This window comes from Rhinoraja longicauda, chromosome 26 (genome assembly GCF_053455715.1).
Source record: "Rhinoraja longicauda isolate Sanriku21f chromosome 26, sRhiLon1.1, whole genome shotgun sequence".
In the NCBI taxonomy this organism is placed as follows: Eukaryota; Metazoa; Chordata; class Chondrichthyes; order Rajiformes; family Arhynchobatidae; genus Rhinoraja; species Rhinoraja longicauda.
Genome location: NC_135978.1, coordinates 15,331,258 through 15,352,340, shown reverse-complemented (window position 1 = coordinate 15,352,340; position 21,083 = coordinate 15,331,258). Strand labels below are relative to the sequence as shown.

Below are 21,083 nucleotides of genomic sequence, written 5' to 3'. Positions count from 1 at the left end.
AGTACTCTCTTATGTGGAGCAACAGAAAAATATAATACCTCACCTGATTTGGATGCTTCATTACAAATTTCTGCAAAAGGCCTGCAAAGGATCAAAAATATAAATGTGTTAGTTACCATTGAGTAAAGCCCTTCACTCTTGACAGCCATGTCTACCAAATCTAGAACATTCTCCTCTCTCCTCATCACTGGGCTGAATCATCCTAAACCAGTCTGACTGCTTCAGTTCCGGCCCACACTACCTGGGCTCGGGGAGAGGGGTCACCTCTGCACCAGAGAGTTGTGCAATGGGATGGAATGAGGCCTCAGCAGCATCACAAGCACTCAAAGTTAGTTATTGCCTTACTTTATTGGCTTCCAATCGTAAAGCTTTTAAAATAAATTAAAAATAGCAAAACAACAAAATAACAACATTATACGGCAATATTTTTAAAAAAATTGAATTACTTACTTCTAGGTTGACAAAATCCCAATGAAACTTATCAATCTTACACCAAGTCTGACCTGGCATAGGATTGGAAAGGTGGATTTACCTTCTTAGGAGGTACTGACGAATGAGTGACGGGTTATGGGGAGAATGCAGGAGAATGGGGTTGAGAGGGAAAGATAAATCAGCCATGATGGAATGTCAAAAAAACTAAGGAGCTGATTGTGGACTTTAGAAGGGCTCAACATCCAAGGACGTACACGCCATTGGAGATAAATGGGATTACTGTGGATAGGGGGAGCAGCTTTAAATACCTGGGAGTCCACATCAAAGAGGATCTGACATGGACAACACACATTGCCGCACTGGTGGGTAAGGTAAGGCAGCACCTTTACCACCTCAGTTGAGGAAATTCAGAGTCTCTGTGAGGATCCTTCAATGCTTCTACTCTGGGGCTGTAGAAAGCATCTTGCCCGGCAACATCACAATCTGGTTTGGGAACAGCTCTGCCCAGGACAGGAAGGCCCTGCAGAGAGTAGTGCATTCGGCAGAACGTACCATGGGAACTACACTAGCCCCCCTGCAGGACCTATACATCAGGAGGTGCAGATCCAGAGCCAGCAACATTATGAGGGACCCTTACCACCCCAGCAACGGACTGTTCCAGCTGCTCCGGTCAGGCAAACGCCTCCGCTGTCATGCTGTGAAAACGGAGAGGATGAGACGGAGTTTCTTCCCACAGGCCATCAGGACTGTTAACTATTATAACTCCAGGGACTAAATTTTATTTTCTGTATTAATTTTAATTTATATGCTGTAATTGTAATTTTCTTTGCACAATCCGCAGGCATTGCCACTTTCATTTCACTGTACATCGTGTATGTGTATGTGACAAATAAACTTGACTTGACTTGACATGATGGGGCAAGTGGTCTAATTCTGCTCCTAGGACTTAAGATTGGCAACAAGAGTGGATTCCACTGCCAGTCTTCATCAGCAGAGTGGAGTGAGTACAGTAAGTGGCGTCTGGCACACAGTAAGTCCTGGGCTCACCACAGCTCTGAGTCTGGGACTCTTTCAACAGCTACCATGACTCGCCCCAACATAGCAATGCATTTTTCTTTGAGCACTTTGTGAATTACTGTCTAGTTATTTTCATAATTTTCAGCAATAGCCTTAATTCCGTATTAGAATTTGAACAGACGAAACAGGCGTTGGGGGAAAGAGTTTGACCTCATAAAGCAGCATTGCAGCAATCTATGAAGAATGTCACCTCCACTGGAAATCAGGTTATGTTATTAAATGTAGCTCCTAATCCGCCTGCAGCATGTTTTAACTTCAGACGTGCACTTCTTTTCACTGCTAGCTTGTGAGAGCAGACAATTCTCAGAGAATTTGATAGTTTAACCGTACTGTTGTTTCCATGTGGGCCTGAAGGAATGGAAGAGCTGCTGCAGGTCCCTCAAGTGAACCTGGCGCACTGCCATCTTCACCCCGCCACTGGCCAAGTGGCTTCCAGCCATCCAGAGCCTGAACTCTGGCATTTCCTCCCCAACCCTCTGCCTCCCTCCTTCTTTCAGATGTTCCTTTCAACCTGCCTCTCGGACCACACTTTTGCTCAGCTGTTCTTCAACCTCTAGCCTCGGTCCCATGTTTCGTTACGCTTTAATATTGAGAATGCTAAAATCTAAACAGAAGCTGTTGTTTTGTGACTTTTTAGCTTCTACTTGACAACTGACTTGCACCTTCATGCAAGTGCTGAGTGAGAGAGGGGAGGTCAGGGGAAAATGTCAGCCAGTTAAAGCATCCACCATTATTTAGTATTGAGCAAGACACATTTTTAAAATATTTATATTTAACGATTGTATTGATGCATTGGATATGTGAACATAACTTTAGTTCAATGCCTTATTCAAGAAAAATGTCATTATTATTTCCTGCATGCCTGTTTCTTCAACAAAACCCTATGCTTCTTCACCTTCACCCTCCCGACGTAAAATGGTGAGGGAATGGCATGTTTATGAGATGCATTTGCAATATTACAATATCTCGCAAGAAAATGTGTAGCTGGCTCCTACTTAAATACAACTATGTTTTCAATTTAGAATCTCTCTGCCTGACTTCACTTCACAGAATCAATGCCTCTTTCAACAGAGCTCCCACAAGCAAACTGAAAATCGAAAAGGGACAAACTATTTGCAAAGTAGTACGAGAACTATTTCTCCTGCCAATGATTTTCTAACCTGGGCAAGTACAGGCCAACAATAAACTCCTGGAAGAACTCAGCAGGTCAAATAATATTTGTGGAGGCAAAGGAATAGTTGACATTTCAGTATGAGACTCTGAATCAGGGTCTTGATACAGGGGCTTGACCCAAAACATTGACCTTGGGCTCCACAGATTCTGTTTGACCGGCTGAGTTCTACAAGCAGGTGATTTTTCTCTATTCATTGATAGTGAATGCTCAGCTGGGAAATTCCACATTAGTGACTCAATTCAATTCCATTTCAACACAGGTAGAACTAATGAATTGGATTGTGTAGGGAGGAACTGCAGATGCTGGTTTACACCGAAGATAGACACAAAATGCTGGAGTAACTCAGCGGGACAGGCAGTATCCCTGGTGAGAAGGAATGGGTGACATTTCGGGTCGAGTCTGAAGAAGGGTCTCGACCCAAAAAGTCACCCTTTTCTTCGCTCCAGAGATGCTGCCTGTCCCGCTGCGTTACTCCAGCACTTTGTGTCTATCTAATGAATTGGATTGATAGATAGATGTTTACACTTACTGTAACTGATTTTTAATAATCATCCTAATTCGATCTTTGACTTTCAGAATCTTTTCTAGCCGGTTAAGATCGTAGGTGGTCGGGTTCCTGAAGAGGATGTCATCTGGTAGTCCAGTCACTTCAATGGCCTCTGGATTATCTCGGATCAATTTGTATGGCACCAAAACTGGTCGATTCAGGCCCAGAGCTTCTCCTGAAAGGTAAAACATCACATGTATGAACTTCAAAGAGCACAAAATGAGCAGCCCCACTGATTATTATCTAGATTTGGATACAATCACATTGAATGCATGGTTCTTTTAACAGTTCACATGGGAGGAGTTGGGTTTAAGGTGACATGCACTGATGAAAGCTTAAAATCCAATCAACCCTTATGGCTAATTTAGTGATTAAATTGATTGAAAGATATAGCATGGAAACAGGTCCTTCGGCCCACTGAATGTAGAAGTTGGGAAGTCATGTTGCAGTTGTATAAGACTTTGGTGAGATCACATTTAGAGAATTGTGTTCAGTTCTGGGCACCATGTTAAAGGAAAGATGTTGTCAAGCTGGAAAGGGTACAGAGAACATTTACGACGATATTGCCAAGGCTGGAGGGTCTGAGCTATCGGGAGAGGTTAAGTAGGCTGGGACAATATTTCCTGGAGCGCAGGAGGATGAGGGTTGATCTTATAGAGGTGTATAAAATCAGGAGTGGAATTGATTGGGTAGATGCATTGTCTCTTGCCCAGAGTAGGTGAATCGAGGACCAGAGGACATAGGTTTAAGGTGGAGGGGAAAAGATTTAATAGGAATCTGAGGGGGTAACATTTTCACACAAAGGGTGGTGGGTGTATGGAACAAGCTGACAGAGGAGGTAGTTGAGACTGGGACTATCCCAACATTTAACAAACAATTAGACAGGTACATGGATACGACAGGTTTGGAGGGATATGGACCAAACGCAGGCAGGTGGGACTAGTGTAGCTGGGACATGTTGGCTGGTGTGGGCAAGTTGGGCCGAAGGACCTGTTTCCACACAGTAACACGCTGCGACTCTATGACATTGAGTGCACACCGACCATCTGTTCACATTAATTCTATGTTATCCCAGTTTTGCATCCACTCCCTACGTGTGAAGAGGAATTTATAGAGACGCATTAAACCTCAAAGCCACACGTTTTTGGGATGTGGGAGAAACCGGAACACCTGGAGGAAACCAATGTGGTCACAAGGAGAACATGCAAACTCCACACAGACAGCACCCATGGTCAGGATCAAACCTGTTCTCTGGCACTGTGAAGCAGGAAATCTACTAACTGTGCCATTGTGCTGCTATTGATAAACAATAATTGGCATTTATGTCTTCAGTGCGCTGAAATGATTGAAGGTTCTTAATAAAAGCAGTATCAATATCAGACCCCAAGGGGAAAATCAGAGACGACAAAAGGCTGTGTCAAAGAGCTTTAATTTGTGCCTTAAGAGGAGGTGTGCAAGATAGAGAGATTGTTGGGGTCACAATGAACAGCAGATGCAAAAATCTTGTGTAAAAAACAAAGTGCTGGAGTAACTCAGTGGATCAGGGAGAGAGCACTGGGATTGCACTGGTGTGTTGAAACAGATGTGTTCAAGTTCAGAATCTCAATTCAGGAGCGACCAGGAGTACAAAACGAGGCATCCTATCTGTGATTGGTTCCGTTTACGACCCTTTGGGATTTCCTGCACCATTTACACTACCAGCCAAGTTAATTTTGAGGGATCTCTGTAAGAAGAAACTTGGATGGGATGAGAGTATAACGCAAATCTTCTCTCAGCGATGGACAGAGCGGTTAGCAGATCTCGACAAGATCTCGGAGTTCAGAGTGGGCACAAGAATATTTGTCTCTAATCCAAGAACAACAACGATGGTTGAGAGTACGAAGAAATTTTATTCCGGGAGATATCGTTTTGGTGGTTGATTCTACTGCACCACGAGGTTCTTGGTTGACGGGCAGGATACTGGAGATCATGCCAGACGTTAAAGGTTTTGTGCGTACTGTACGACTTCAGATTAAGAACAACATCTTGGTAAGACCAAGGTGAAGGAGAAGATTGAAGAATCGCTAAAAAAGTTTGAATGTTAACAAATAATGCATATTACTATTTTTTTTATATATGTTAAGCTTTTATAGCTCCTTTTAATATCTATTGGTAATTGCTTTGTTATATATGTAGAACAATTAGGGGCCGGTATGTAGGAGCCATTTACGCTTAAATTAGTTACTGTTATAATATTATGGCCATGTTTAATATTTCTAGTTTCTATTTGTCTGTACTTTGGAAGGTGGGATTTCATACGTTGAGGGGTGTGTTTACATTTGAGGCTAGCGTAGCCATAGAGATTGGTAGTCAGTTTAGTCTCAGAGGATGGAGAGAAAACAGTTTTTTACCACACGGTAACATCCACACGGTAACATCCACACGGTAACATCCACACGGTAACATCCACACGGTAACCACACGGTAACCACACGGTAACATCCACACGGTAACATCCACACGGTAACATCCACACGGTAACATCCACACGGTAACATCCACACGGTAACGACCACACGGTAACGACCACACGGTAACGACCACACGGTAACGACCACACGGTAACGACCACATGGTAACGACCACATGGTAACGACCACACGGTAACGACCACACGGTAACGACTATGTTGTTTGAAGTGGAGGCAATTGATAAGAACGATAAGTTATGAATTATTTGATTTGTGCTACTTTAATAAAGACCAATTAATCTAGAAACAGCGTTTGGAAGATCCGTTTTTGCTATCTGAGAGTGCGGTCGGTGTGTGCTTGAGCTATATCTTCACCACATCCCTGAGCAGTAATGGCTATCGAAGGTATAGAAACTACCATTCCAGAGCATCTGCAGATCCTTGTTCCTACATAGCTGCATTGCTGTTGAAGTTCCCGATTCACAGCATGTGAAGGAAGGAGATCATGAAGATGACAAGGTTAACCATATTGCAAGAAAGTAGAATTTTAAAACAAAATGAATTACTTTTGAAAAGAATAAAATTATAAATAATGTAGCAGAAATCTGCAAACAAAAATGACTGTGAACAAAGATTGGCTCAATATTGAAATAATTTAAAGGTACCGTATTTTTCATTGAATAATTCCTTGACTTGTTCCCTGAGGATTACTTTCTCTCCAAGTCGGTTTGCCTCTTCATCCTCTAAATTGTGAAAATTGATGAAAAATATAATGATAATCAAGTAAAAGGTACATCAGTAGGAAATAAATCGTGCGAACATGCCGACTGGAAAAAAAGCCAGGGCAGAATAGTATTTCTAGCCAGTAACAACCCTAGAGAGCTAGATAGAGCTCTTAAGGATAGCGGAGTCAGGGGGTATGGGGAGAAGGCAGGAACGGGGTACTGATTGAGAATGATCGAAGGACCGATCGCTGGCTCGAAGGACCGAATGGTCTCCTCCTGCACCTATTGTCTATTGTCTATAACCCCAACATTTATCATCAACGATGACTCGGTTTATTTACATAAGTTAACCCTTTGTGGGATTTAACACACCATTAACGGTTTTTGTTATTGTATACCAACAGTTACCAGTTACATTTTCACTCCAGCCTGTGACAGAGTTTTACACAGCAGTAAATCCACAGGTATACAATGACAGGGCCTGGCCAATAGTCAAAGTAAAACACTATAATATCTGGAAGATTCAGTTGGAATCCTGACTAAGCTGGGACTATACAAGGTCCGTTCACACACGTAAACCCTTTCTTTAAAGTAGAAATAACTGTTTAGTTCTCATGGAGCATGTTGTAACTTTTGAGGGATGTTCAACGATACGTGATACAGGATAGGATATGTTGACAGGGTTATGGGTCAAATGCTGGCAAATTGGCATCTTGGTCGGCATGGATGAGTTGGGCCAAAGGGCCTGTTTCCATAAACCAGCATCTGCAGCTCTTTTCTACATACTTGTACGACTCTTTGTCAGATGAACTGTGAACAGCTGGCTCACGGCGGCGTGGAACAATTAAGGCACCTCTGATGAGAGATACTTACACTCTTAATAGACACGATTAAAAGTTCGTAAGTGATAGGAGCAGAATTCGGCCATTCGGCCCATAAGTTCTAATCGTGGCTGATATATCTCTCCCTCCTAACCCCATTCTCCTGTCTTCTCCCCATAACCCCTGGCCCTTTTAGTAGGAAAATAGCATCAATGGCTTCATGTAACTAGTACAAATGCACTAGCAATTGTTCAGGGCACAGTAAGTGGAATAGAAAGCTTACCCTGTAAAGCAGCATATGCTTTTTCCAGTGATGTTATTCGCCTGGGTGCTGGGATAAAGAGAAAACAGAGAGAAAATCAGCTATGAAAAAATAAAACAATGAACTTTGCAGACACAAGGAACTGCAGATGTTGGAATCTTGAGCAAAACGCAACGTGCCGAAGGAACAGTTCAGGCAACATCTGTGGAGGAAATGGACAGATGACGTATCAGGCCAGGACCCTTCTTCAGAATGATCATTGTCGTCTGTCCATTTCCTCCACAGATGTTGCCTGACCTGCTGAGTTCCTCCAGCACTGCTTTTCTTTAGAACAGTGATCCTTATAGTGTGCTACTTTATTTTGGTTATCAGGAACCTATCCATTTAGTAAACTTTCATGCAAATATAAATTTAGAGCATCTTCCTCATCTGAATATTACCCTCCTGGATAATAGTCAATCATTTTCAAAGTGGAGCAGTTTGGATGGTCCATTGGTCAATCCTACTTATTATTATCAACTGATAAAGTTAAGTTGATTTTTAAAATTCATCTTCCCTGAGGTACTGTATTTTGTGTTGCTTCATGCATTTTGTGATTTTATGACTGTTGGCAGATCAATTTCCCTCCTGGGATAAATAAAGTCCTATCGAATCGTATTGTAGCATAGGTATGACATTCTACCGTTAGGCAATGCAACCTGTAAGAACACCACTCACCCAACTAAGGCAAGCAATTTGAATAATTTAAGTTACGAGCTTTCAGTGATACAAGAAATCTCCCAGTCTGGTTGATGTAGAAGCAACACTTCTACATGTTCTACACAGACTTCGATGTCAGTTGCCTCAGAATGTAATCATTATATATGGGACAAGAGCGTGACATGGGCTGAGGTAAAACATGGTTCAAAGTGGAAATAATATCATGTGGACAAACCCCACTCCAGAGAACGGACTGGACTAAGGTGAAACATAATTACATAGAACAGTACACTTCAGAGTTGCAAACTCATTCCAGGTACCGAAAGGTTCAGGAACTAGAGTAGTCTTGTGGGATTTGATTACCTGAGTGACAAAAAAAAAATTGATATACTGTGGGATCTTGGGGTCCAAGTCCATAGCTCCCTGAAAGTAACAGTAGAAGTAGATAGACTGGTAAAGAAGGTCGATGGTGTGCCTGCCTTCATTGGTCAGGGCATTGGATATAAGAGTCAGGAAATCATGTTGCAGCTTTATAAAACTTTGGTCAGGCCACACTTGGAGTACTGTGTTCAGTTCTGGTCATTCCATTAGAGAAAGAACGTGGAGGCTGTGGAGAGGGTGCAGAAGAGATTTACCGGGATGCTGCCTGGAATACAGAGTATTAGCTGCAAGGAGAGTTAGGACAAACTTGGATTGTTTTCTCTGGAACATTGGAGATTGAGGGGAGACCGAATAGAAGCCTGGTCACATGAATGGAAGTTTTGTGACCAGTGCCACTTTGATCTCCACAAATACAGCAGCAGCTTTCAGTTAACAATTATAGCTGTGACAGCTATAATTGTCACAGCTGACAATTATACGTCAGCTGTGCGTACGTGGGTCTGCGTACGTGAATACACACATTTAGTGTGTTGTGCACTTCTATGAGGACAAATCCTGCAACTTATTTGTTTCCTTAACCACATTCTACATTGAATGTTTATCCTCAACGGAAAAGAGATCTGAGGCGTCTCACTACTTTGGGACAGAAAGGTCCAGTACTGTTGCATGCCAGGCCAAATCCCAATGACCAGAGATGTGCACATATTGAGGCAGGAATTATTTCACTTAATTCTCTAATTTCAGGTTCTACCCCATCGCAATTCTCCTTCCTTTGCCCCCTCCAACCCAACGTACATGTTTCTCCCACCATCTCCTCCCACCCTACTCACTCTGCTCCTTTCCTCTCCTCTGACACTTATCTCCCATTCCAGAGCCAATATTTCTCCTTTATGCACCCTCTTTCCCCTCCTCCCTGTCCCCTTCCACCCACATCCCTCCCTCCCGCTTTAGGTTTAATTCCTCCCTCTGCTTTTCTTGTCTTGCACCCTTTATTCTCCTTTCCACTCCCAGCCTTTGACACTTACTCCACCTACGTGCTCATCGCCTCACCTCACCTGTATCCACATCCACCCCTCTTGACCAATGAGACGTGTTGGTTTTCTCTCACGTGTGTCCTTTTTGCACATGTGGGGACCTCATTGAAACATACAGAATAGTGAACGGCTTGGATAGAGTGGATGTGGGGGATGTTTCCACTAGTGGGAGAGTCTAGGACTAGAGGTCATAGCCTCAGAATTAAAGGACTTTTTTTAGGAAGGAGATGAGGAGAAATTTCTTTATCAAAGAAAGAGGGCGAGTAGGCACCATGTTAAATTCTGGCGTGGTCCTATCCCTGAACACCAAGGAAGTCCTTTTATCTCAAGACCTAAGAGAATGGTGCGGGGGATAGGATTAATTTACCACCACCCTGCATATTTCAGATGGAAGGAAAAGAATGCGTAAATAATGATGTTGGAGTATTGAAGATATCCTTACCAGGTTTGGGGATGAGTCCTTGGAAAGGCCTGCAAAATGACAAAAACACACAAGTTCAAGGAACCCGCAGAACTATGCTTCAGAATAAAATATCATTCAAATCTATTTAAAGGAGCAAAATTCAGAAAACAAACCAATTATGAATATAGCACATGTATTATCTCGGTACACTTACAATTCATATGTCGGTGGGGTTTGCACGACAGTGGATAAGACATTATTCTTAACATTGGTTTGAACCCAGGTACCAGCAAAACGATGTGGAGAGGATGTTTCCACTAGTGGGAGAGTCTAGGACTAGAGGTCATAGCCTCAGAATTAAAGGACGTTCTTTTAGGAAGGAAATGAGGAGGTATTTCTTGAGTCAGAGTGTGGTGAATCTGCGCAATTCTTTGCCACAGAAGGCTGTGGAGGCAAAGTCAATGGATATATTTAAGGCAGACATAGATAAATTATTGATTAGTACGGGTGTCAGGGGTTATGTGGAGAAGGCAGAAGAATGGGGTTAAGAGGGTGAGATAAATCAGCCATGATTGAATGGCAGTGTAGACTTGATGGGCCGAATGGCCTAATCTTACTCCTATCACATGATCTTATAAAGAATGAATTTTAGAACCTTCATGGTACAGGGGGCATTAGATTAATCAAGTCTACCTCTTTATAACTCTTTATAGAGCCATCTGATTAGTTCCCATAATTTTCCCCATAGTTATTTTTTTTCACGTACACTTCTAGTTCTCGTGCGAAACCTCTGATTGACTTTGCTGTCATCAACGTTCAGTGATCCAGATCCGTTTCCCCTCATAATCTTGCTGTATCTTTTGCCCATCACTCTGAATCTGTACGGTACTTGGGCTGTTCACTAATGGGAACATCTTCCCTCGTCCTTTACGCCTGATATGATCCTCTGTCAAATCTCTTTTCAACTATTTTTGTTCCAAACAACAACCCCTGTCACGGCAACCTAAACATCCCCATCCCTGCAACTATTTCATTAAATCTTTCCCCTGAAGATCTCACCAGGATCTTCATAGCATTCCTCAGGTATGGGGGTCAAATCTAAACATAATACCACTGTTGTGAACTAACCAGTATTTAGTAAAGCTCACCAAAATATTCCTGTTCCTGCTCTCTATGCTTATTATTCAAGTATTCCTTGCCCCTGTATGCTTTGCTAACTGCTCCCTCAATATGCCCTGCCACTTTTAAATAGTTATTGGCTCAGCCTCTTCTGTTCTTGAACACCTTTAGGCACTGTATGATTTATCCATGTAGTATTTCCAGGTTTTCTGCCCATGTCTCACTTTGGAGTGACACAGTGGTGGTGCAGCTGGTAGAGCTGCTGCCTCACAGCGGTAGAGACCCGGATTTGTCTTTGACTTTGGGCGCTGCTTGTGTGTGGAGTTTGCATGTTCTCCCTGTGACCATGTGGGTTTTCTCCAGGTGCTCCGGTTTCCTCCCAAATCCCAAAGACCAGCGGATTTATAGGTTAATTGGCCTCTGTACAATTGACTCAACTGTGTAGGATGTGGATGAGAAGATCAGATAATATACAACTAACGTGAATGGGTGATCAAAGATCAGCCTGGACTCGGGTGGGCTGAATGGCCTGTTTCCATGCAATATGTCTAAACTATAACAAAAACCTCATGCTTCATTACATCAAATTTCATTTGCCAGTGGTCTGCCTTACCCCCATCTGGGTTCTCTTGAACTTTGTATTATTGTCCTCTCATTCTTTTTTAAATCACACCAAGTTTTGTGAGCCGTGGAAATTTCACAATTCTAGCCTGTATACCCATATCCAAGCCACTAAAATATGTCAATAGCAGTGGGGTCACCAAGTCAACCATACTCCTGTCTGAAAAAGCAACCATTTCCCATGACTCTGCTTTTGTCTCAAAGCCAATTTCCTATCCATGTTGTTTACTGGCCCTTGGGTCTCGTTTTTTTCACGTTAGTCTTCTGAAAATGTAGATATAGAACATCTGCTGCTTCCCCTTTGTCATCTTTCACTGCGGCCTCGTGAAAAATGGTCAGACCTGATTTGTCTTCAAAACTCTGTGCAGCCCCTCCTTTATTAACCCAAACTTCTCAAGGTGCCCACTCATTTCTTTTCTCCTGGGGTTATGGTTTCTCAAGCTTCCACGCCACTGAGATTAAACTGCGTGGTCTACAGTTGCCTGGCAGACCCATTAACTCTTATTTGAACAGAATGTTACATTTTCCAGATCTTTGGCAACTCCCATGTACTTGAACTGGAAGATTACACGAACCGTTCTCCAATCTTGACCAACGCTTCCCCCACGAATGTGTCATTTTCGCACTGTGACTTGTTTAGTTTAATTTAGTTTAGAGAGAAACAGCATGGAAACCCATTAAGTCCACACCCACCATCGATCACCCTTTCACACTAGCTCTGTTATCCCACTTTCTCATCCACTCCCTACACACTAGGGGCAATTTACAGAGGCCGGTTAAACTACAAATGCACACGTCTTTGGGATGTGGGAAGAAACCGGAGCACCTGGAGGAAACCCACAAGGTCACAGGGAGAAAGTGCAAACTCCACACAGACAGCATCCAAGATCAGGAAGATCTGGCGCTGTGAGGAAACAACTCTACCAGCTGCGTCACCTTACTTTAAGCTCGTAGTAGTCCCTCGATGACTTTCACCTCATCCAGCATCTCTACTACCTTCCTAATTGCTGAGATTCTGATACATACTTTTCCACACCAAAGACCAATACAAGTTTAGCATTCCAGTCACAGCCCCCATCTCTCTGAGCAGATCTAGTTTCACCTTCATTTGCCCCATCTTTCTTCTCATTACATACCTTCATGCCTCCAGAAGATTTTTAGATTCTTTCTTATGTTAACTATCCTTCTACTTGTCAATCCTTTTTTCCTCTCATCTTTAGCTTATCAATACCTGATAATTCAATTGCATCCTTTGTGATGTCCCAGACTAATGCAATGGTGGGTGCCAATGGTGATTCTGGCCACCACCTACAACTCCAATTATCACCTTGTGCATTTTGTGGAGGGGATAGTGACATCTCAAGGACTTGCTCCCTGTAGCAGTGAAGACTCACCGCCGCCCAGCACCTTTGCCAAACACCTTGCACCAAGAATACGCAACACCCAGTCCTGTCCTTCCATGAATCAGGCTTTAGTTTTCACCACAACATGGCTGCTATCCTTACCGTTCTCCAGGCCTTCCCACCACATTCGGAGCATATACGCACGCATTCAAACCCGATCTGATATAGACACTTGATTATTCACAGACACCAATGCTGTTAACTAATTACTCATAACCTTCAATTGCTGGTAGCTGGTTAATTAGATCTGCTGGATCCATAAACGGCTTAATGTGTTTTTTTTTTAAACCTGTTTACTTACCGCTCCCATGCTGCCAGTAATTAGTGTTTGGAGCTTCTCACTTCCACCGCCCCATTACGCTAATCTTCTTTCACCCATTCCTTCTCTCCAGAGATGCTGCCTGTCCCACTGAGTTATTCCAGCTTTTTGTGTCTATCTACACTTCTTTGTTCCTTACACCTGGCTTAAACCAGCTACTGTTCACAGACGTCATTACCCAATTACAACTCCCATTTTATCAACTGGTTCATTAATATCATGCCATTTCCAATATATCTACTTGCAGTTCCACGTTGCTAGGGCTTGGTTACTCACAATTTCAGAGGTAGCAGTTGGTATTACCTGGTTATAGTGAACTTGATTTTGTCAGCCACAGCCAAGATTCTCTCCAAGTTCTGGGATCCAAACGTACAGGGCTTTCGGAACGGAATACCAGGTGGAAGCCCCTCGATTATAACCGAGCCTGGGTTGCTTTTGATTCGCTTATATGGAACTTGAACTGGGTACTTTATACCCAAAGCTTCACCTGTGTAAAAACAATAAGTGCGTCCTTAACTCCAACACCACACCAGTTTGTGTTTCTGCTTCATAGAGTGGCCAAGTCAACGTAACGCAGGATTGTCAGAAACTACTAGGGCATAATTTTCCCAGATTGAGAGTAACCAAAGCTGTGAGCAGCTTTGCTCAAAGAGATCTGTGGATAATTGCTTAGCTGCTCAAAGAGAGTGAACAGCAGCTAAGCAATTCTCCACAGATCATTTAGTCAGCGGGTGGTGAATCTGTGGAATTCTTTGCCACCGAAGGCTGTGGAGGCCGTCAATGGATATTTTCACGGCCTATATAGATAGATTTTTGATTAGGAAGGGTGTCGGGGGTTATCGGGAGAAGGCAGGAGAATGGAGTTAGGAGGGAGAGATAGATCAGCCAAGATTGAATGGCGGAGTAGATTTGATGGGCCGAATGTCTTAATTCTGCTCCTATCACATGACCGTACGACCATTCTCACTCACTACAAAACAAAGCGCAGCAGTTTGTGGAGCCGCTCCCTCACTACTCCAGAGACCTGGGTTCAGTCCCGACCTTGGGTCCTGTTTTGTGTGAAGTTTGAATATTCTCCCGATAACTGGGTGGGTTTCTTCCGGCTGCTCTGGTTCCCTCCCATATCCCAAAGACGTGGGAGGCTGGCAGGTTAATTGGGCACTCTAGGTTGCCCCGATGTGTTGGAGAGAGAGAGGTAGGTGAGTTGGGAAAGTTGATGTGAATGTGGGGAGAATAAAACTGGAACCACTCCAGCATTAAAATAAATAGGTAATTGATTGATAGTCAGTGCAGAATCAGTGGATCAAAGGGCATGTTTCCATGTTGTATCTCTCGAAAACTATGACATGTATCCTCAAAATAACCTGTGCACAGATACACAAGCATTAAAATCAACTTAGAATTGGTAAAGATTTATATCAAAGAAATGTAATCTAAATACTGCTGGAAATATTGTTAGGCTAGGAAATGATTGCAATGGTATACGTGCAGAATATGCCATGGTAGTCATCTGTCTCTGAGATATTGGGCCAATATTTGGACCTCACTGTGGCAACTTTCAAGTACGAAATTGATTCTCCAAAGGACAACTTTTGGAAAGGGACACCCTTGATCAGAGTACACTCTGGTAACTGCATAAAACAGGTGCTTAGCTTTGTGGATAACAGGCCTGGTATGATTTTGGATCCCTGACAAGAGTCTGCTTTGGGATGCGTGAATCCGGAACTAACTGCAATAAAGGCAATAAATTAATCTCGATGTGCAGGCACTTAATAATAATGATTTTTAATAATAATAATACATTTTATTTGTCATATGTAGGTTGGCACGGGGTCAACGGTACAATGAAATGTACCGTTTTGACAAGACATCGGGTCACCTCAGCAGTAACATTCCAAGGATAAATAAGATTTAAAAAATGACATTGGTAAGGTAAAAAGACAATATTAAAAATAGGTAAAAAGACAATATTAAAAATAATCAACATATATGATTTTAAATGTGTTTATGAGTTCAGAAGCCTGATGAGTTGATGGTAGAAACTGTTCTTAAGTCTGGTGGTATGCGTAGCCATACTCCTGTATCGTCTGCCTGACGGTAACTTAATGGTTAATTGACCACAAAACAAATAATTTCACACATGAGAATTAGATGTTGATTCATCACTCAGTCCTATGAAATCTTTTATGCCTTTATTTAAAAAATAGAATCTCATTGTGCAAGGCGACTATGTACTGCAGCCAAGATTATGTGCTCAGATCCCCTAGTGAACTTGAACTCATGACCCTCTAATTCAGATAAAAGTGCAATTATTCAAATCAAGTCAGTGTTTAGCGAGGGCGACTCCAGGCTGTGCTGGCCTGGGTTCCTGGGTCTGTGGTTACAGCTCATACCAAGGCTGACAGGAGAATGGGAAACAGTGGCAGGAATTCCTCACAGTAAACAGACATTACGTGCCCATTGAACACAGTTCGGGCGGCACAGTGGTACAGCTGTTAGAGCTGCTGGCTTACAGCGCCAGAGACCCAGGTTCGATCCTGACCTCGGGTGCTAGACTACTCGGGCAGCACAGTGGTGCAACTGATAGAGCTGCTGCCTCACAGTGCCAGAGACCCAGGTTCGATCCTGACCTCGGGTGCTGTCCATGTGGAGTTTGCATGTTCTTCTTGTGACCACATGGCTTTCCTCCGGGTGCTCCGGTTTCCTCCCACATCCCAAAGAGGTGCGGGTTTGTAGGTTAATTGGCCTCTGTACATTGCTCCCAGTGTGTAGGGTGTGGGAGCGTCGTATAACACTGAACTAGTGTGAACGAGTGATTGATGGTTGGCGTGAACCCGGTGGACTGAAGGGCATGTTTCCATGCTGTATCTCTAAACTTTTAACTAAACTATTACATTCATTCAAAACAGTACTCAAAATCAAAAACAAACCCTGCTCCAGGGAGGATATAATACCCTCAGACACACCTTTGGTGAACTGATGGAGCGATGTACTGTCAGTCAAGCCATCTTCCAGATAACAAGCTAAACCCTGCCTGTTTCCTCAGAATGAAACTCAGGATGACACTGTAAGATCTGAAGAGCAATGAGGGCGATCATATTGATGTCCTGACCAACATTTCAACCAGTTACCAAAACAGATTTGTCAATTCAGCGTTCTGCATGGGAAATTCCATCATTTTCCCCGGGGCAAAACATGAAAACTGCTTTTTGCACTGTTTCTTGTCATTTGGAAAAATGTGAAAACTGGCACTTCCTGCCATCAATCATCCTTGCAGTCTGAAGAAGGGTCTCGACCCGAAACGTCACCCATTCCTTCTCTCCAGAGATGCTGCCTGAGTTACTCCAGCACTTTGTGTCTATTTGCAATTCCTGTGTCAGGACCACGTGCCATAATTCTCCAGTCACATGATCTTGGAGATACCTACGGTTTGGGTGTCCTGGGACAATGTGCTTCAGACACCACCTGGGACCTGGAGGCTTAGCAGGGACAGTAATGGACTCGCCTGGATCTTTGGACTGCCTCCATTTCCACACTACACCTATTTTTCCATCACACTCTGGCCTCAGGCCTGACTACTGACTCTACCCCTCATACAGCCCCAATATGCTCTCAGCTCAGATCCCTCATAACACAGGAAATCCAGAGGCCACCTTACACACTGCAAATTTCCACAAACACTGAGACAATGACCAGCTATTCTCTTTTACAAATTGCGATTAAAGGATAAATCTTGATCTGAAGACTAGGGATAAAGCCAGAAATAGTACCATGAGATTTATTATGTCCAGACTTAGAGAACCATCTGTTATAAAGCCAAGAGGACAATCAACTATGCCAGAGCAGACACTATGGGTCCAATATGTGGGTCCATGAAGCAGTTTGTGCACCAGGTTGCTCATCTGTAAAGGCACCATGCTGATTAGTTACTCCCATCTGTTGATTTGCCTCAGAGGCTGCAAGTAATTCATCTGCTTAAAGGACCAAACTCAAATTGATACTTCGCTCCTGACATTGCCCACACCTCTGCCCTATTCTGTTACACCACAGTTTCCTTGTAGAGGGAAGCCTAAAGCTGTTGCAATGGCCATGGGCTGGTATGCTTGCAGGGAATCTGCCAAAGACTTCTTAGGTAAAACAGAAAATTAGGTTCCCCATGCACCCAACCACCTTCCCAACACCAAAACAAAAGCCCTGGTGCTTTCCCCAGATGGGCCTGATCTGACTCTACAGATCTCACGCAACTGGTTGGATTTCCAGTCCCTGCTATTCATTTTTAGGGTGCAGAGAAAGACAAGTTCCCCATAGAACATGGTGGCAGGCAGCCAACTCGCACAGGTAAGCACCAATACACAATGGCACCATAGACGCATAAAAAATAGGTGCAGGAGTAGACCATTTGGTCCTTCGAGCCAGCACCGCCATTCAATATGATCATGGCTGATCATCCAAAATCAGTACCCCGTTCCTGCTTTCTTCCCACATCCCTCGATTCCGTTAGCCCTAAGAGCCATATCTATCTCTCTCTCTCTCTCTCTTGAAAACATCCAGTGAATTAGCCTCCACTGTCTTCTGTGGCAGAGAATTCCACACATTCACAACTCTCTGGGTGAAAAGGGTTTTTTCTCATCTCAGTCCTAAATGGCCTACCCTTTATTCTTAAACTGTGACCCCCTGGTTCTGGACTCCCCCAACACGGGGAACATTTTTCCTGCATCTAGCCTGTCCAATCACTTAAGAATTTTATATGTTTCTATAAGATCCCCTCTCATCCTTCTAAACTCCGGTGATTACAAGCCCAGTCGACCCATTCTTTCATCCTTGCCATGAACAAATTGTAGGATTACATTCTAAATGCTGCATAGTAGGGCAAATGAAATTACCATATTTCCGGTTGAACAGGTCCTGTACTTGTTCACGTAGATTGTTGGCAATGTCTACTCTGGTCAGCTTCGCATCATAATTTTCTGCAAATAACAAAATGACAAAAAATAGAGCTGGGATCCAGAGTCCAGAGACACCATATTATTGTGGCCACGAGAGATGGCAACCATTTTTGTTTGGCTTTACGGATATCACATTACAAGACCCTAAGATCTTCACAGGGAACACTCCATGGGTGTTGGCGTGAGCATTTGCATTTGGTCTGTAGTCACAATGCACAGAATGAGAATCTATGCTATTAGTTGATATGGTTAATTAGAGATATTAATATTTTGTCGTTGCCTTAGCTAATATAAAATGAGACCTTAAACATCAGACTTGAATGAGCTTTTCTCATTTTTAAAGGAATTAAAAGAGCATTCTGAGTCACCCCAATGCGATATAGGTCCCAGATAGACCAAGATCTTCAAGGCGGCACAGTGGCGCAGTAGTAGAGCTGCTGCCTTACATTGACAGAGATCCAGGTTCGATCCTGACTACAGGTGCTGTCTATACGAAGCTTGTACATTGTCCCTGTAACCGCATGGGATTTCTCCGGGTGCTCCGGTTTCCTCCCACACTCCCAAGACTTGCGGGTTTGTAGTCAAGTCAAGTCAATTTTATTTGTATAGCACGTTTAAAAACAACCCACGTTGACCAAAGTGCTGTACATCAGTTCAGGTACTAAGAACGAACATACAATGGCACACAAACATAACAGTACATACATAAACAGTTCACAGCGCCCCCCCAGAGAGCCTCAAACGCTAGGGAGTAGAAATAGGTTTTGAGCCTGGACTTAAAGGAGTCGATGGAGAGGGCAGTTCTGATGGGGAGAGGGATGCTGTTCCCTCTCCCCATCAGCCTAATTGGCTTCGGTAAAATTGTAAATTGTCCCTTGTGTGTAAGATAGCGTTAGTGCATGGGGTGATCGCTAGTTTGCACAGACTCGGGGGGGCAAAGAGCCTGTTTCCATGCTGCATCTCTAAAGTCCAAAATTCAGTCCCTGGATTCATCACACACTGTTATTTGATTTCCCTGCATCAGTTTCAGAACAATGTGTTCCGCTGATCTAAGAAGGCTTTCAATACATTTTGTACATGTCTCACTCTCATTCTCTTTGTAATTTACTTCTCACTTAATATTTCTCTTTCCAAGTTCTGATTGATGATCTTCATCAACCTGAGACGATTACTCTGTTGTATAAGAAAATAACTGCAGATTACTCTGTTTGTCTTTCCACAGATGCTGCCCAGATCTGCTGAGCATTTTACAGCTCTTTTTGCTTTCATTCATTATAACATGAATTGAACGTTGGTTTCACAGGTAGAAAATAAAACGTAGAATTAACTAGGTCCTCCTCAGGTTGGCAGACTGTGACCAGTGGGATACCATGGGGGATTGGTGGACGAGTCCCAATTTGCAGATACCACGAAACTATGTGAGAATGTGAGCCGTGATCAGGATACAAAGGGGCTGCAAAGGGCATTCGGGCAGATTGAATGAAGGGACATTGCTTCAGAGCCGTCATTGCTTGGACGAGTCATCCCCAGAGATAAGGTCAAGAGAAACAAAAATCCACTCAAAAAAAAAAAATTCCCGACAGGATCTTAGACACGTAGAAATTTGCCAAAATCACGCTTCTCTGGGTTAAGTCCAGTTGAAACACACAATGTATTTTTGTTGGAATAGTACAAATGTATTTCTAGGTCAGAGAGTGCTGTTACTGCTTTCTGCTCCCAGAATAAGTGCTGGAGTGAAGGCAATCCACCAGTGTCCTGGAAATGAGACCGTCTTCCACTTAAAGCACATGTCCCTTGACAATGGATGGTGTTTTATATTCTCTGCGGCAGTCCTGCAGCTGCATTGATTCCCTGTGATTATGTTACACCACTAATCATCAGCAATAAGCACCCAGCAGGTCACCAAGGCACAAGGTGATTTATTTTCTCTTACCTGGGATCGTCACTTCAATGATATTAAGGGAATTGTTTGATTTATTTCCGTCTGAGTTTGTCAGGTGCTTCACTGTTGCTTTGTCCGGTATTTCTAATACAAGAAACAAAGTGACATTAGAATGAAGGTGCGACTGAAGAATTTGTAAACCTCCCACAACAGCACCCGCCTGCAATTCTTCACTCCCCACCAGCTCGCATCTTTTCTTTGTTAACTTTGATGATGACCTCCAAATAAGCTCTGAACTACATAGATTTCAGGGCATTGGTTTTGTTTGTTTGTTTTACGACAATGTATGTATGTATGAATGCGTGCATATATATAAATATATATATATATATAATATATATATATAATACTAGACAAAGTGGGCCCGTTGGGCCCATTCCCCACTCCCCCATTCTCTCGTCCCCCATCCCCACTCTTACTCTCCCCACACTCTCCCCTTTGGCCCGTCCTCTTAGGGTTTCCATTGTATCCGGGAGGGGGTGAGGGAGTGAAGGGGGGAGGGAGGGAGAGGGAGGTTTGGGGGAGGATTATATATATATATAGATAGATGAGAGAGAGAGAGAGAGAGAGAGAGAGAGAGAGAGAGAGAGAGAGAGAGAGAGAGAGAGGAGAGATGAGAGAGAGAGAGAGAGGGGGGAGGGGGAGGGGGGAGGGGGGAGGGGGAGGGGGAGGGGGAGGGGGGAGAGGGGAGAGGGAGAGGGAGAGGGAGAGGGAGAGAGAGAGAGAGAG

General features: G+C 43.4%; 1 protein-coding gene across 7 annotated transcripts in view; it reads right to left on the bottom strand.

Moving 5' to 3' along the window:
* gtf2ird1 (GTF2I repeat domain containing 1) overlaps window positions 1-21,083 on the bottom strand; it is a 135,772-nt gene that overhangs the window by 12,993 nt on the left and 101,696 nt on the right. For all 7 annotated transcript variants that reach the window (XM_078422228.1, XM_078422230.1, XM_078422233.1 and 4 more), the window contains 8 exons: window positions 20,346-20,438; window positions 18,350-18,433; window positions 13,770-13,953; window positions 10,044-10,072; window positions 7,509-7,556; window positions 6,345-6,422; window positions 3,213-3,405; window positions 44-81 (listed from right to left, as the gene is read on the bottom strand). In XM_078422228.1, coding sequence (XP_078278354.1) covers window positions 44-81; window positions 3,213-3,405; window positions 6,345-6,422; window positions 7,509-7,556; window positions 10,044-10,072; window positions 13,770-13,953; window positions 18,350-18,433; window positions 20,346-20,438 — 747 coding nt within the window. The remainder of the gene's footprint in view (window positions 1-43; window positions 82-3,212; window positions 3,406-6,344; window positions 6,423-7,508; window positions 7,557-10,043; window positions 10,073-13,769; window positions 13,954-18,349; window positions 18,434-20,345; window positions 20,439-21,083) is intronic.